We start from the raw sequence: 15,104 nt of genomic DNA, 5'->3' as shown, positions 1-15,104 counted from the left end.
ACGCTGCTGCAGAGGTAGGAAGAGCAGAGAAGGGTGAGGGAAGAATCGGTAAAGGGCTACAAAAAACGGTGACATTGCATAATGTTGAATATACTTATTATCCTGATTTGAGCCTCACATGTCATACACAGGTAGTGATATTCAACTCTAGCCCACAGATATGTACAATCAACTGTGTTACAAGAAAATAAATAAACTAATTAACTAAATAAATAACTCTGCTGGGGACTTTGTCCCCCCAGTACTGACATCGGGCCTCACTTTCTTGCTGAGGTCTGCAGACATCACTGAGTATTCAGAATGGGCCAAGTCTCCTCACAGGTGGCTGCCAGCAGGTGCTGGCCGGGGCCCTGCATGGGGCCAGGAGCCCCTGGGCACACCTACCCCACCTCCCCGGGCCAGTAGACGCCACTGCCACTCTGCTGGTCACCGCCCCCACCAGCCAAGGTGGCCGCATTCTGGGCAGAAACAGGGAAATGGTCTCTCCCATGTCTGTGCTGATTGTGGTCACCTCTGAAAAGACCTGAACTTGTGCCTGGAGCCAAAGTTGCTTCGGCTTTGACCTGGAGCCTCTGTCTGTGGGCTCGGGGGTGCTGGGCCAGACTGGAGAGGAGGCAGCATCGTGCCTCACCCTGACTAAGCCCCCTCTTGTCTCCCGGAGTGCTCTGCACCTACTTTCACCAGCCTCCGGTGCTGAGGTGGAGAGGGGAGCCCAAGGGCGCATGGGTGGCCGGGGCAGAGCTGGCTGCGCTGGTCCAAGCCTCAGCAGCAGGCAGGACGTGCACAGGCTCCAGGGAGAACCGTGGGTCCAGGTCAGCAGATGTGTGAACGAGGCGCTGAGTGGGGAGCACCCATGGGTTGCCCCCAAGACAGTGGGGAAGCAGGGCCAAAGCTCCAGGTGGGTCACTAGGCCAGCAGCCACATGCAGGAGGTGGAGATGGGTCCTTCCATCTCGCTGGAAAAGCCTGGGTGCCTGTCACATGCTGGTGGGTGTTTGGAAACCACCACAGGAGGACCACAGAGCAAACTTCTCTCTTATTTTCCTGTGCTTTATGTATCTCTGATTATGTTTTGGAAACCTGGGCATGTACTTTTCAGAAGTTTTCCGGAGGAAAGTGCCAAGGTCAGAATGAGTTTTTGTAAGGATGGCGGGAACAGCCATAGCGGCAGGTGTGCTGCGTCCAGGTGCTTGGATTTGTCCACTGGCTGCTCCTCGTGCCCGCCCTGAGATGACGCGCTGGTGTCTCTACCGACGGCTGAGGTGATAGAGGCATGACAAAGTCCGGCAGCTGGCCCGGCCATGCGGCATAGACGCTCTTCTGTGCCCTGGAGCACACTGAGCTGCGTGGGATGCTGCAAAGGTGACTCCACAGGGCCAGTGCCGACCCTTTACCCTCATGTCCCTGCCTGTGGGATCTCAGGAACTTCTGCAGGAGGGAAAGAACTAGAAGCATCTCAGACCTGATGCATGAAGGAACTTGGATTCCAGACTAGAAATGTAAACTTTATTCTGGAGACCTACCTCGTCCAGAGTTGCCATGGTTTCCAGCTTCAACGGTGCTCCCAGGGAACCCAGTGCCCGTCCCCCAACCTGGCTAGCCACTCAGAGCCAGCCCTCTGTCCCCTGCTCACAGCACCCTCAGCCCGCAGCTGTGCGGCAGGTGCACCAGGACCACCACCAGGCCACAGAGGCCACCATCAACCAGGTCAGCCCGGAGCTCTGTGCCTCCTACGTCCACCTGTCTGTGTCTTACTACTTTGACCATGATGTGTGGCTTTGAAGAACTTTGCCAAATACTTTCCTCACTGGTCACATGCCAAGAGACCAAAGAAGGTGCAGAGCCAATGACGTGGCCGAATCTACCTTTGGGATGTCAAGAAAGGGGCTGAGACGACGGGGAGAGCGGGCTGAATGTGACCAGTGCGCACACACTTGGAGAAAAGCAGAATCAGTCACTACTGGAACTGCACAAACTGGCCACTGACAACACCCCCATTTATGTGACTTCATTGAGACGCATTACCTGAAGGAGCAGGTGAAATCCGTCAGATAATTTGGTGACCACATGCCCAAGTTGCACGAGACACGTGCCCTGAATCTGGCAGGGCAGAGCATTTCTTTGACGAGCACACCCTGGGAGACAGTGATAGCAGGAGCTGAGCCTTAGGCTCATTTCCTCAAGGCCACCGGGTGACTTCCCTGGTCACCGAGGAAGTGCATGTGTGCTGGGGTTTCCTTTACCTCCTCTGTAAGTTGCACCAAAACACCCACAAGTTCTCTCATTTGTATCATTCCTTCAAATAAAGAAATTTGGTACTCCAAAATAAATAAATGACTTTATTCTGAAGCAAACAGAAAGTTATTTTAGGTTTTCAGAGACAGAATGGTGTGGGAAAAATGGGGGTTTCTGTAAAGGCTGGTCTGGACTGCGGTGCGTGAGCTAACCTGGGGAACGGGACGGCAGGACGCGGGGAGGCTTGTTCGTGTTGAGCCGAGCTGGGCGGCACGCACTGCGGGGCAAGCTGTGGCTGTATGGAGTTCGGGTGGGTGCAGGGACATGGGAGATGGTGCACAGACTAATCCAGACATCCACGGCCTTGCCTGGGAAGGCGTCGAGCTCCTATAGGAACCAGAAACTGGGAAGCTCAGACAGGCCTGCGCTCTCTGCCAAACGTGCACATGGCAGATGAGAGGAGAGAAACCAGCCGCTCACCACGCTATTTGGTCTGCCACGGCCCAGTCCCCAGTGTCCCCTAGCAGCCCCGTGTGGAGCACTGCAGGTCCACAGACAAAACTCGATCCCCTCCGTCGCTTTGTATTCAGATAGTTTAACCCGGATGTCAATAGGAAAGCAGGGAACATGCTCACAGCAAACGCGCTCTTCTTTACAGCTCGTTTTCTCCATTTCCTTCCATTAAAAATAAAGTCAAGGTGAAGAAAGACTTAATATCTATCATGGCAAATTTCACATACTCAGAGTATTAAGTGGCTACGTCTTACGTGATTCAAAAATCCACTGTAGGCTTCGAACGCATAAAAGAAGCTAAAAGTTAGTGATGCACCCTCCACTTGGGCAGATGCATGAGAACAGCTGCTGAAGTTCAATCGGGAGGTACACTTGTTTCTGGAAGTTTTCCAGCTCATTTCTGGTTGAAGTGAACACGTTAAGAGTCAGGAGGCCTGAGCAGAAAACCAGTACTTGGCAGCACTTTCAGGTCCATCCTTCCATGAGAATGACCAGGGGAAAAACACTTCTGAATTTTCAATTTTAAAAAAATCAGTATTTATGTCATTTCCTGAGTTTCTTAAATGACACTACAATATTTTTTTTTCTAGAATTTCTTTTAAAAAAGAAGAAAAAAGTGGTTTGATTCCTGTTCTTGGTCTGCATAGGCCACTTTCTGTAGACATTCAGGATTTGCTGCATCACAGGTGATTAGCTTCAGGAGACGGTATTTCCTGGGCCACTGGTTCCTGAATGTGGCTGCACGTTGGAATCACCGGGATGTTTCTTAAAAATGCTGATGCCAGCCCAGAGCTTCTGATCATTGGGTTGGGCAGGTGGACTGGGCTTTGGGGCTCCCAGGTCATCCTGATATGCATCAAAATCTGAGTCCCACCGACCTCAACCGCCCTCCCCCCCCTCCCCAGAGAGGGGGTGACTTGCCTGGGGTCAGACTCTGTGCACCCGGCTCTGCCAGCAGGCTGCCATCACCCGTTGCCCAAGAGCATGGCTGGAGAATGACTTCCCCTCATCCAACAACTCACCCCCAGTCTCAGCTCGCTCACCACGGCCAGGGGCCCCCCACCATCCGCCGGCTGCCGTTCCAACTCCATCCCCATCGTCAGTGCTGCTCAGGTGGCGGCAACAGGATCCTGCCACCGTTCTTGGGCTCCCTCCTGGCAGCCACACTGCCACTGGGCCTACCCTCATGTCACCCCTACTCTGTTGCCAGGGGCTTCCTGGTGCCATTGGGATCCCTAAGCTGCCTGCAGACCCTCGCGAGCTGGCCCTGGCCTCTCCAGTGTCCCCTCCTTGTACCTGTCGGGACAATACTGAGAGATGTTCCCAGGCCCCCCAGCACCCCATGCCCACTCTGGCCTCCAGTTTTCTCTCACAACGCTTCACCTGGTGACTTCCGTCTCAGCTCCCTGGGAACTCATGCTCCTGTGTCATCAGGTCTTAGCTTGAAAACACTTTCCAGAGTTCTGACACCCACTACACATAGATGCACCTTGAAGACACTGTGCTAAGTGGAAATAAGCCAGTGACAAGGGGACAAATACTGGGTGATTCCACCAGTGTGAGGTCCTTGGAGCTGTCATATCCATAGGGACAGAGAGTGGAATGGTGGTTCCCAGAGGCTCAGAGCAAGGATGGGGAGTTAATGTTTAGTGGGACAGAGTTGCAGTTTAAGATGATGAGAAAGTTCTGGAGCTGACGGTGGTACTGGTTGCACGACATCGTGAATGCACTTAATGTCCCTGAACTGTACACTTAAAATGGTTTAAATGGTCAAATTTGTGTTATATGTATTTTGCCACAATAAAAAGTTTTCTTTGCTAATTACTTTTCAAGGGAGGCCTTGCCAGCCCTTTGGCCTGAGTCGAGCAGCCTTGGTACATGTTCCCAGAATCCACATGATTCCTCACAGAACAACATCCTATTCAGAGTTTGTCCCCTTTACCAGCTTGTAAGTGAATAAAGGCACGTTATTGTTCCCCCCCATGACTGGCACAGACTAGGTCCCCACTACATCATTTTCAATGGATGTTGAGTGAATAAAACCCAGATTTACAGTTTCCCAGCCCACCAATCTTAACTGCTAGAAAAAATATGATTTCGAAAATAATCCAATTTGATACTAAAGTTCCCCAAATCAAATTGCAAATTTTCCATTTGTGGCAAAAATGATGTGGAGTTTGAGTCTCTGATTCATCCTCAAATGTAGATTATGTTGGAAGTGGGTGAGCCCCAAATGATCCTGAGACTACTGTGTTCTACCAAATAAATACAACAGGGAAATGAAAACCATGCGGAATATTTCAGAATTTTTAAGAACACCCTATTTATAACCACTTGCTTGATTAACGCTGTGGGGTTTTTTCCAAATTAGATATTCATCTTTGAAAACAATATCTACTACTGCGCACACGTCGGGAAGCAAGCCATCCGCGTGGTCTCCACCGGGAAGGAAGGCGTGATTTACAACGGCCTCGGCGACTGGCTGTATGAAGGTGAGCCCAAGGAACCGAGGCAGCAGGGCCTGTGTGGCCGGTGCTGCCGCTGCTAGATTGGGGTGGCGTTTTCTTTCTCTTTTGTCTTTGACTTTAACTATAAATTAAGGCCCAATTTCTTGAGGTTCTGATAAATTAAGCAAGATTCTGCTGGGACTGCAGGGAGCATGGGCGGGAGCCTGCGGCTCTGAGCACCCCCCTGGTGGCAGGTGTGCAGCTTGGCAGGGACTTGCAGGTCCTCCCTGAGAAGCAGGACGCCTCTAGTGGGAGACTGAGTCTAAGAGGAGGCGGCTTCTGTGACCTTCCGGGATGGCAGGTGCATTAGTTTCTCTACGGTCACTGCAAGGTGTGGGGCACCGTGTTTTGCCTTGGGTAGGGGACAGTTGGGAATGAAAGAATAAGGTAAATCTTTCCAAAGAAACCAGAGCGACTTCTGTCTATGCGCATCCACCTTGTGAGCATTTTCTATCATCAGTCTGTCTTTGGCACCAGAAGACTACTGCTGTATACATTATTAAATAACTGTATACATTATTAAATAAAAATCTGAGAGAGAAGCGCTCTTAAACTTTTAAGTTCTGCCTCCGTGTTGTTGACACCTTCGTCACAACAGTAACCACCAGGCATCGATTGCTGTCAGGTGCCAGGCACTGTTCTAAACCCTTTGTTATCGCACACCTCATTTAACCTTCTGTCTCAGTTGGTTCAGACTGCTGCAACAAGATGCCACAGATTGGGTGGCTTAAACAACAGAAATTTATTTCTCACTGTCTCAAGTCTGGGAATCCGAGATCAAGCGACTCCGTGTCTGCCGAGGACACTCTTTCTGGCTCACATACTACCGCCTTCTACGTCCTCACATGGAAGAGAGCAGAGGACTCTGGTGTCTTCATCCCATTATAAGGGCACTAACCCCATTCACTCATGACCTCCGAAAGGCTCTGCCTCCAAATACCATCCCCTTGGGGATTTAGACCTCAACCTGTGAATTTGTGGGGACACAAACATGCAAACCCTAGCACCCCCATAACAACGGCATCTCACAGACGAGGCATGGTGAGGTTAAGTAGTCTGCCAAGGTTTACACAAGGTTGGGGAATGTTTCGGGGGAATGTCGTTGTTCAAGTCCAGGACAGTTACCTTTTTAAACATCCAGATGGATCAAGCATGTTCCTGCGTCCCCTACACTGGGCTGAAGATCAGTTTAAGCTCTTCTCAGCCTCCGGGCCTGGAACCATGTGGTCACAACAGTAATTCACATGCCAGGCCAGCTCCAGGGAGGACCGGGGATATTCTGGGCATGTTACTGGCCAATATCATTTTCTCCCGGCGCTGTGTTTCTCAAGCTGCAGTGCAGTGGCTTTATGTATTATGACTTACAAAGTTGATAGATTTATAAGCTTAGTAGTACTTCTCTTCATAATTTCACTGAAGTCACTGAGACATTAAGTTCTAGAGTTGATTTTTAATTTTTAAAATTGAGGTATAATGTGTATACAATAAAATGCACAATTTGACGGTTCGAGGAGTTTGACAAATGGAGCTACTGTGTAGCCCCAATCCAGATGTAGGGCATTTCTGTCATCTCAGAAAGCTCCCTCGTGCCCCTTTCCAGCCAGTTCTCCCCACACCCAGTCTCTCTTCCAGAGACCACCACTGTCCTGGTTTCTATGCAGTTTTTAAGACAGACTGGAGCTCACACGTCCAAACGCAGCTGTCCTCTCCAGCGCAGATCCTTAGAAGCCCCAGGTTTATTCCATCGTGGCTGCCAGGACTCAGAGCACTCTTAGGATTCCAGTTTCCAAGTTGCCTTCTGAGCCCTAGGAGAATCAACCCTGAGGTTTTATTGTCACATTTTGACCTTTGCCCCACCTGAGGGAGCCATTGGAGTGAAACGAACACTGGCCAGAGTCCACTGAGGCTCAGCTCCTTCTGTGCAGAAACAGACCTGGGAATGGTGTGTGCCGAGGTGTCCCCAGATCCTTGCAGGAGGCACAGCCAGCAGCAGGCAGGGAAAGTGCAGAACAGCCCTGTGTCTCGGTGCTGGGTACAATCCCTGTGTGCATGGGGTCGGCTGCGAGCTGGACCACACCGTATACTGGGCAGGCTGTTGATGGTGAGGATGCCAAAGTCTATGATGTTGCCCTGTAAAAACAAACCCATAAAAGGCCTTATTCCTAGGAATGCGTAGAAAGCTTGGGAAGGGAACCCAGGGACTGGGGATCAGAATGTTTAGTGGTTAAAGTCAAGGCTATGTCGTCACACAGACCCAGAGGGGAGACCCAGCCTAGTCACGCGACCTTGGCAAGTGCCTTCTGCTCCAGGAACCTCAATGTTCTCATCTGTCAATGGGAATAATGCATTGAGCACACTATGCTCCCCAAGGATTATGTCAGATTGTGAACGGAAGGTGTTTATCACATGCTAGTAAATAGTGGATGGCAGGCGCTGCTGCTGTTTCTTACAGTAATAAGAAATAACTTATTATAGTAATTAATGTGGCTATCCCTATTATTATAGCTGTTTGTTACTATTATTTTTATTGTAAAAGAAAAAGATGTACAAAAAAACAAAAAAAAAATGGCATTATGTACCAAGGCAGTGTTCCCCAGGTAGTTCAGAGAGGTCAGTGCAAATAATGACCCCAAAGGCCCCCAAAGAGAAAGGGCCCTGACATGCTCTAGGACTAATCTCCTTTAAAAATCTATAACCAGGCGATTTAAAATATCTTTTTTAGTATCTTCTTAAAATAAAAAGTTTATTGTTTTGCCATGCAAGTTAAGCTTTTCCTTTAGCAAATCTGTTGAAAGGAATTATTTTCTTCAAGGCATTTACATGAAATAGTGTTGATGTGATAACAAAGCCCCAAATATTTTAAATCAATCACAGTTGATGGGGCAGCTTAATCTACTTAGTGTTAATCTCTGGAAGGTTATACATGCTGATGCTTAGATTTCTGAAGTTGGGAGTTTGGGAGCCCCAGGGGATGTTGCTTCCTGTATTATTAACGGGGAAGTAAACTTTGAAGATTGTTTTTACCTTCTGTGACTTACCTGTTTCTCTTCCAGACTCTTCCTTTAAAAAGGGGAGGGGGTTGAGGAAAAATACACTGAAAGCGTTTGCAGAGCACCTAACTCACGTGGAGATGTTAGTTCCTAGAAAAAACTCAGCTGTGTTATTGGGAAACTGCCACTGTGGATTATAGGCTTGCAGGCAGCAAAATGCCATGTTGATTTGCTATGTTTCCCAAAACGGATCTTAAACGTGTTAAACACTGCAGAATTTGGGGAACTGTTGGAGAGAACTAGGAGACATGGGAGCTGCCAGGAATCTCCATCTCTTGACCAAAGATTTGCACATACAGCGTGGGAAAACCTTCTCAGTCACCTGCATGCCAAAATGTGAGCTCCACGCCGCTGCCTATGGCTCGCCAAAGGCAGTCCTTGGCTCATGTTGGCCACAAACTGATTTTGGTAAGCAAGGTGCATATCTCTACTTTATTCTTATGGGCAAATGTTGTTACATAGAATTTTGATTTTAATATAAAACTAAAGAGAACTTAACAGTGTCCTACAACCGTGTTAAGGTTTATTAATGTCGGTTATTCATAAGCTAAAATTAACATGTTACTAGAGTTTCCTGAGGACTCTGGATGAGTGTTCTGTTAAGAATTCACATTCTATGCAAGACTTATAATTTGGCAGAGCCCCTCATACATAGGCATATGGGCAAAGAGTTGGAATTTCCAAACTTTTACGAAGGGTCCTTTGTTACCACTGTCATGAGTCGGTTGCATTTTCCAGTTGCTGCTCTTTGTTGCAAATCACTGTTAATCCATTCTCCTCACCGTGTGGGTGAGGGATGGTGGTACAGCTCAGGATTTCTGGCCTATAATTTTCTAGTTACAAGACCGTGTGGCCAGGCAGCATCGCCCTGTGGATGTCAGTGTGCATAAGGCCCGTAAGGCTCCTGGCCAGCTTGTCCCATGCCGGTTCCCCTTGCTTGGTCTTAGGACCCACTGAGTCAGGCCATGCCTGGTTAACGACAGTCCGTTCCCGCCGTGCCACTGCCCAGGCACACTGGCCACCTCCTGTCTTCTGGCATTCTTCCCATTCCCTGCAGCCTTGTCCTGCTGTTCCTGTGTCCCACCTCCTCCCTGGGGTCACAGCCCTCTCCTCGGCCCCTGTGGTGCCTCTGTCGTGTGCCCACCGACCTGCCTCGACCATTCCATGCTGACCACTGCTGTTCCTTGAGGGCTAGCATGGAGGAATGTGGATATGACTAGTTTGGCCAAAAGTGGCTTCTTCCCACAGCTGCTGCAGCTGAAGATATAATTAGCACATCTGGAGTTGGAGCTCAGAATGCTCTAGAAGCACTGTTGGCAGTGCAGCCCGGCCTGCTGTATGAGTAGGGCTGGCACTTTGCTAAGCTACACTCACTCGATGCTGCCCGAGGAACACCCAGACCTGGTCATGTGGTCTTTAACCTTCCTCTGTGCATCGCTGCTGCTGCTCAAACTCTTGTCCAGAGACTTTAAACCCAGGGTAAGGTAAGGCCTGTTTTGCTATGCTTTACACAATTTCTCAAAGCAACTTCTAGAGTCAGCACTAATGACCCCACAGTTTTCTAGTCCAACAAATGCTCTGAGAAGTTTCAACACAAGGTCAGGTTGGCCCTAGGTGGTGGATCAATTTGTGTTACTTAATGTTTTGGGGGAGTTTTTGGTACAATTCTATGCCTTAGAATTTTGAGTATTCGAGGAAGTGGGGAGCTGGGGGGGGGCTTTTATGGGGGAAAAAAACACTATCACAACAAAAGCATTTGTGGAGACCCATGGAACGACTTTGAATACGTTTGCTTTCCACAGGAAACATAATCACGGAAAGAAAAGGGAGTTCTTTTATGCTTATCCAGATCACCCTAAACTTTCTAAATCCTGTGAAAGCAGAACAAAATTGCTAAGTACCATTTCACGTGTAACTTGCGGATGGGCTTTAGTTTAGATCCCTGGTATATTAAATATTTGCGTGCATTTTGTGTGCCGCATAGCACGTCAATGTTCCGTGCATCGAGTGTCCATTTCACACGTGTCATGAGCAGGCCAAAGCCAGTCTGGACCGTTGACGACTGTGGCAGTCTCCTAGTGAATGTCAGCAGCCCCGGACTGTTAGAGGTGGATGGAGAATACAGAGCATGCCATCTTTTCATCAGGAGAAAGCGTTTCTAGTGCATCTTGTGCTATTTTTAAAACTCCCTGATGTACATTTAGAGAACGATATTTGAAATGCTTATGGAGCCATTCTGGAGTGCAGCCTCTTGATTGGGTTCTTCAAACATTAACTGTCTCTGAAGCACCTGCTTAGAGCCCTTCAACTGCTAGAAACTGTACCCAGGAAACAGATCACAGTAGATCTACATACCCACCCTACGTCATGCTGACCATACTAATAGTTTTAAAATAAGTTATAGAGCCAGTAGCCCAATGGGACTTGGAATAACGTTCACATACGTACATTACTATTTAATCCATAGATTTGTGGTTATTTGGACTTTTTGTTGGTCACAACTCTTATCTACATGATGGGAAATGTTTGGTCAGACAAGGAAATTGCTGTCAGTAAATTGGCAGAAACTTGGATTTGCTTTCTAAAACTCTGTTACGGAAGGGCAGCGTGGATGTCGGTAAGAGCAGGGTCTTTGTAGTGATTGTGCCTGTGTCTGAATAGTAGCTTAGCCACATAAATGCTATGCAAATTTGAATGAATATTTAACCTCTTTGTCTTTCTGTTGCCTTGTCTACAAAACAAGGGTAACAGCAGTGTGTGTTCCCTACCGTCATCATGGAAATTAAAATAAGCTAATGCCCACAGGGTTCTTAGAACAGTGTCTGACACTAGTAAACTGTAAGTATTGCTATTACCACTACTATCACATTACCTTGCAATTTCCAAAACTTGGCAAAATAGGACACACCTGCCCCGCTTTTTCATCTGGCATTGCCAGGAATCAGGAGCATTCATGTATCATTAATGATCCCTCAATGTCAGGTTTGTAAACTATTAAGCTCTATTCACTCATAAATTATTGTCAACGGTATGTTTGTGTAAAAGGTGCATTATGAGTTCCTGATCAACTTACAAAGGCTGTTGATATGGCGTTGAATCCACCCTCATTTGTCCCTGACACATGACAGAGAGACAGCTGTTTTCTTTATGAGCCCCTAAGGTCTCGTAACTCAGTAAAAATTATGCCTCATGATCTCTTGTAGAAATCAAATACTTAAAAATTATATTCCTCTTCATCTATGATTTCTAAAGGAGGATATGAAAGTAACAGGCATGATGGAAATATCTGAAATGTAATCAGTGTCCGGCAAAGCAAAACCATCAGACCAGCGAGGCTCTGTGCAGTGGAGCACCGGCTAAATCACAGAGCAGCCCTGTAAGCACTGGGCTCAGTGCTTTTGCTATTTGATGTAACTGAGATGAGTACTTTCCCATCTAGCCCTAGTCTCCAACTCCATGAAGTATTAATGACCTTGACTCGGACAGAGTGGGAATTTTACCTTGTAGGGAGACACGGACAAAAAGCTGAAAGTTGTTCAGCAGAGACTTGCTCAGCTCCGGCCAGGAAGTGCTTGGGTGACGTAGTAGGTTTGCTCCTCTCTGCTTTCTCTGATCCAGTGAGAGATGTCTTCAGGCTTCTAGATTTCTGTACAGGTCAGTAAGAGCAGTGGTCCGAGGCAGGAAATGAGAGTGTCAGGAGCACGGTGTAGAACGCAACAGCCACGTCTATACACACTGTTGTGAAGTTCCTCCTGGCCCACTGGTCCAGCTGCATCTGTGCTGGGGCTTCCTTGCATGTCCCCAGGCCCCATCAAACCCCACACCTGCTGTCAGCAGGGCAGTTCTCACCTTTCCTTCATGGCCCAGCCTCAGTTCCAAAGTGTAAATACAGGTGGGTCTTCAGTGAACACCAACACGTCCTCATGCATCACCTCTCTCTGCGATCACAGGTAGACACCACCTTCCTGCTGTGACAACACAGTGTCGTGACCTCGCCTATGTGTGCTCCGTCTGGGTTTTCTCAAGAGAATATCACATGCTATTGATTCTTTAATCACAGAATTAGGGAGCGTTGGAGTGGAAGTGGACTTTAGCATCCTCTGGTCCACGGACCCACAGTGTTTCTGTAAAGGCCCAGCTGGTAAAGAGTGCGGGTTTTGTGGACCATGTGGTCTTTATCACCACTGCTCAATTCTGTTGTCATAACAAAAAAGCAGCCATAGACCAGAAGTAAACACATAGCATGGCTGTGTTCTGATAAAACTTCATTTATGGACAATGGAATTTGAATTTCATGCAATTTTCAGATGTCATGAAATATTCTTTTTTTTTCAGCCACTAAGAAACACAAAACCACTTCTTAGCTCTTGGGTCATACAAAACAGGCAGCAAGCGGCATTTGGCCCAAAAGCCATACTTTGCCATCCCAATTAGTCTAGTCATCACATTATAACAGGTGAAATTGCTGACATCCAAAGAATTAAGTGTCTGAATTCTTCCAGCTTTTATAATCTGAATCAAGATTGTCTATACTGATGACCAATTATTTCAAATGTTGTCTCTCCAAATAAATCCAGTTACTTGAAAGCAAGACGTGTATTTTATATTGTGTTTCCCATAACACCAAGAGAATGTCAGTAATTAATAAATGTTCAGAAAATACATTAGAATGGGTTCATTCATAGAGAGAAACTTGCATGTTCTAGAAACGCCCCCTCCCCCAAGAAAATCACACTGGTCTCTTCTGCTCACTGTCATCAGAATTTCCCCTTCCACAAATTTCCCTTGGCAGAAAACACCTGACCAACAAAGAGCAGCAATGACCATCAGCCTCACGTTAGTGACCAGCTTCACTTTCCATCTGCCCCAGTGGTCGTGGTCCTCTCGCTGGAGCCCAAGGTCACAGGAGCACAGCTATCCAGACTCTAGGCCACCTCTCAGTTAAAACCAAGTCATCGTTTACCTACTGAAAGAATGAGACTAGCAGCAGCAATGTCTAACTTTCAGTGAGTGTTCCTTCCAGGCCAGGCCTTGCACAAATAAACATATTTAATCCTCTCAAAAACCTGTGCAGAAAGCACCACTATTATCCCATGTACAGCTGTGGAATCTTTAGCTTGATGATATTAAGTGACCTTTCACTGGGTCATACAGCGAGGGACCTGCCTGACTCCAAACCCAGGCTCCTAACCTTGTACCTACTGCATAAAAGTTGCATTAATTTTTTGCATGTAAAATTATGCTCAGATGAAAACTCAAGTTATAAGTGCCTCCCTCTTGATGTGATCTGCTCAGCACCAGCAGCCTTTAACCATCGAGTTCTGCAAAAGGAATTTCTTGTAGTTCAGAGCTGAGAGCCCAGCAGGACTGGGCTTCAGTCCTGTAGGTGCCCCTGAGCTGCTCGGTGACTGTGAGTATCACATACCTTGTCAGACCCTCAATTTTCTCATCTGGAAAATAAGAATTCAGATACCTTCCTCAAAGAATTATCATGAAGTTAAATGAGAGCACATCTGTAAAACACAGGCATATTAAAGTAGAGCCAGAAGAATTGCCAATACATGTAATCACACGTAAGCACATGGATGTCAAATGTTCAGTGAAGATCAACCTTCTTACTCCTGGCACTGCTGGCTGTGGCTGCTGAGGTCTTCAGTGTGGCAGAGTCTCAGATGTCCCTGTGCCTGGCATAGAGTACTCACCATGGAGGGAATGAAGGTATTTTTTCCCTGGAAGGTCAAACCTCATACTTCAAAGTACAGCACCTCCAGAGACCCGCAGCAAAGCAAAGATCGAAGCCATGCCTGGCTGCTCCGTCCTCGTGGCTGTCCCCGGAGACACTGCACAGGGACTTCCTTGCTCAACATCTTCCTCTCAAGGCTCCCAGTTCCTCGTACATAGTCTGACCACACTCCTCATTGCCATGGTGATGGGTAGTTTTGCCATTTAATTAATGTGATGTCTTATTACATCTGTGCCCTGGGAGTTCTCAAGCAAAGAGCTGCCATTTAAACTAGGAAGCAAAAAAAATGTCCAGTTGTAGGGATGGGAGAGTCATCCTGGTCCATTCCAGAATGTTCTTCTGAGAGTTCTGGACTGAAAAGTTTGCCTGGCAGAAGTCAAGGGGAGACAGCAGAGCACGCTGGACATAATTCTGCTTCTGGAATAGTTAGACGGAAGCCTCCGACTTCCAGGACAGCAGCGAGGGTTCCTGCTTGATGAAGATCTCTTTAGGAGGAGGAAATACTAGAAATTCAGTCGGGAGCTTCCTGTGAAGTTCACTGCTCAGAGCAGAGACCGTGACTCAGGCTTTGCAGCCGGCATTCTCTTCCCGAGCTTCTGAAACTTGGGGTGGGCTAGGCTGGCTGTGCATGATAAAAACCAAACAGAACAACCAAAACACCACTTCCGCAATTTAAAACAGCAAGGTGCATTTCTCATCAGCTATCACTCGGGCTCCCTATGGGTCAGGGTGGGTTAGGGAGACCACTCAGGGCTCTGACTGCTGGGGCCACCCCCATCTCAGGCATCGCAGCCACTCTAGTGAACAAGGGAGCATTCCAGAGGGACGCACGCTGAGAATTAAATGCATGGCCTGGAAATGACATGGGCACTTCTGTACATAACTCATTGTCCAGACATGTCCTATGGCCCCACCAAGACAGCAGGAGGTACCATCCAGCAACTTCCCAGAAGAGGGGAGGACAGACATATTTGAGAAACAGCACTAAAGACACCACCTCTGGGCAGGGTTCTTGCCAACAAATGACCTCAAATCTGGTGCCCAAAGCAGAAGAGGA

General features: G+C 47.8%; 1 protein-coding gene across 1 annotated transcript in view; it reads left to right on the top strand.

The window, feature by feature from the left end:
* Nucleotides 1-15,104, top strand: part of DPP6 (dipeptidyl peptidase like 6) — a 742,159-nt gene that overhangs the window by 600,451 nt on the left and 126,604 nt on the right. Inside the window, exon 8 of the mRNA XM_063099369.1 lies at nt 5,119-5,239. Coding sequence (XP_062955439.1) covers nt 5,119-5,239 — 121 coding nt within the window. The remainder of the gene's footprint in view (nt 1-5,118; nt 5,240-15,104) is intronic.

The sequence above is a fragment of the Cynocephalus volans genome, chromosome 6 (genome assembly GCF_027409185.1).
Source record: "Cynocephalus volans isolate mCynVol1 chromosome 6, mCynVol1.pri, whole genome shotgun sequence".
Lineage (NCBI taxonomy): Eukaryota > Metazoa > Chordata > Mammalia > Dermoptera > Cynocephalidae > Cynocephalus > Cynocephalus volans.
Note: the sequence above shows the minus strand (reverse complement) of the source record. Positions and strands in the feature narration are given on the sequence as shown.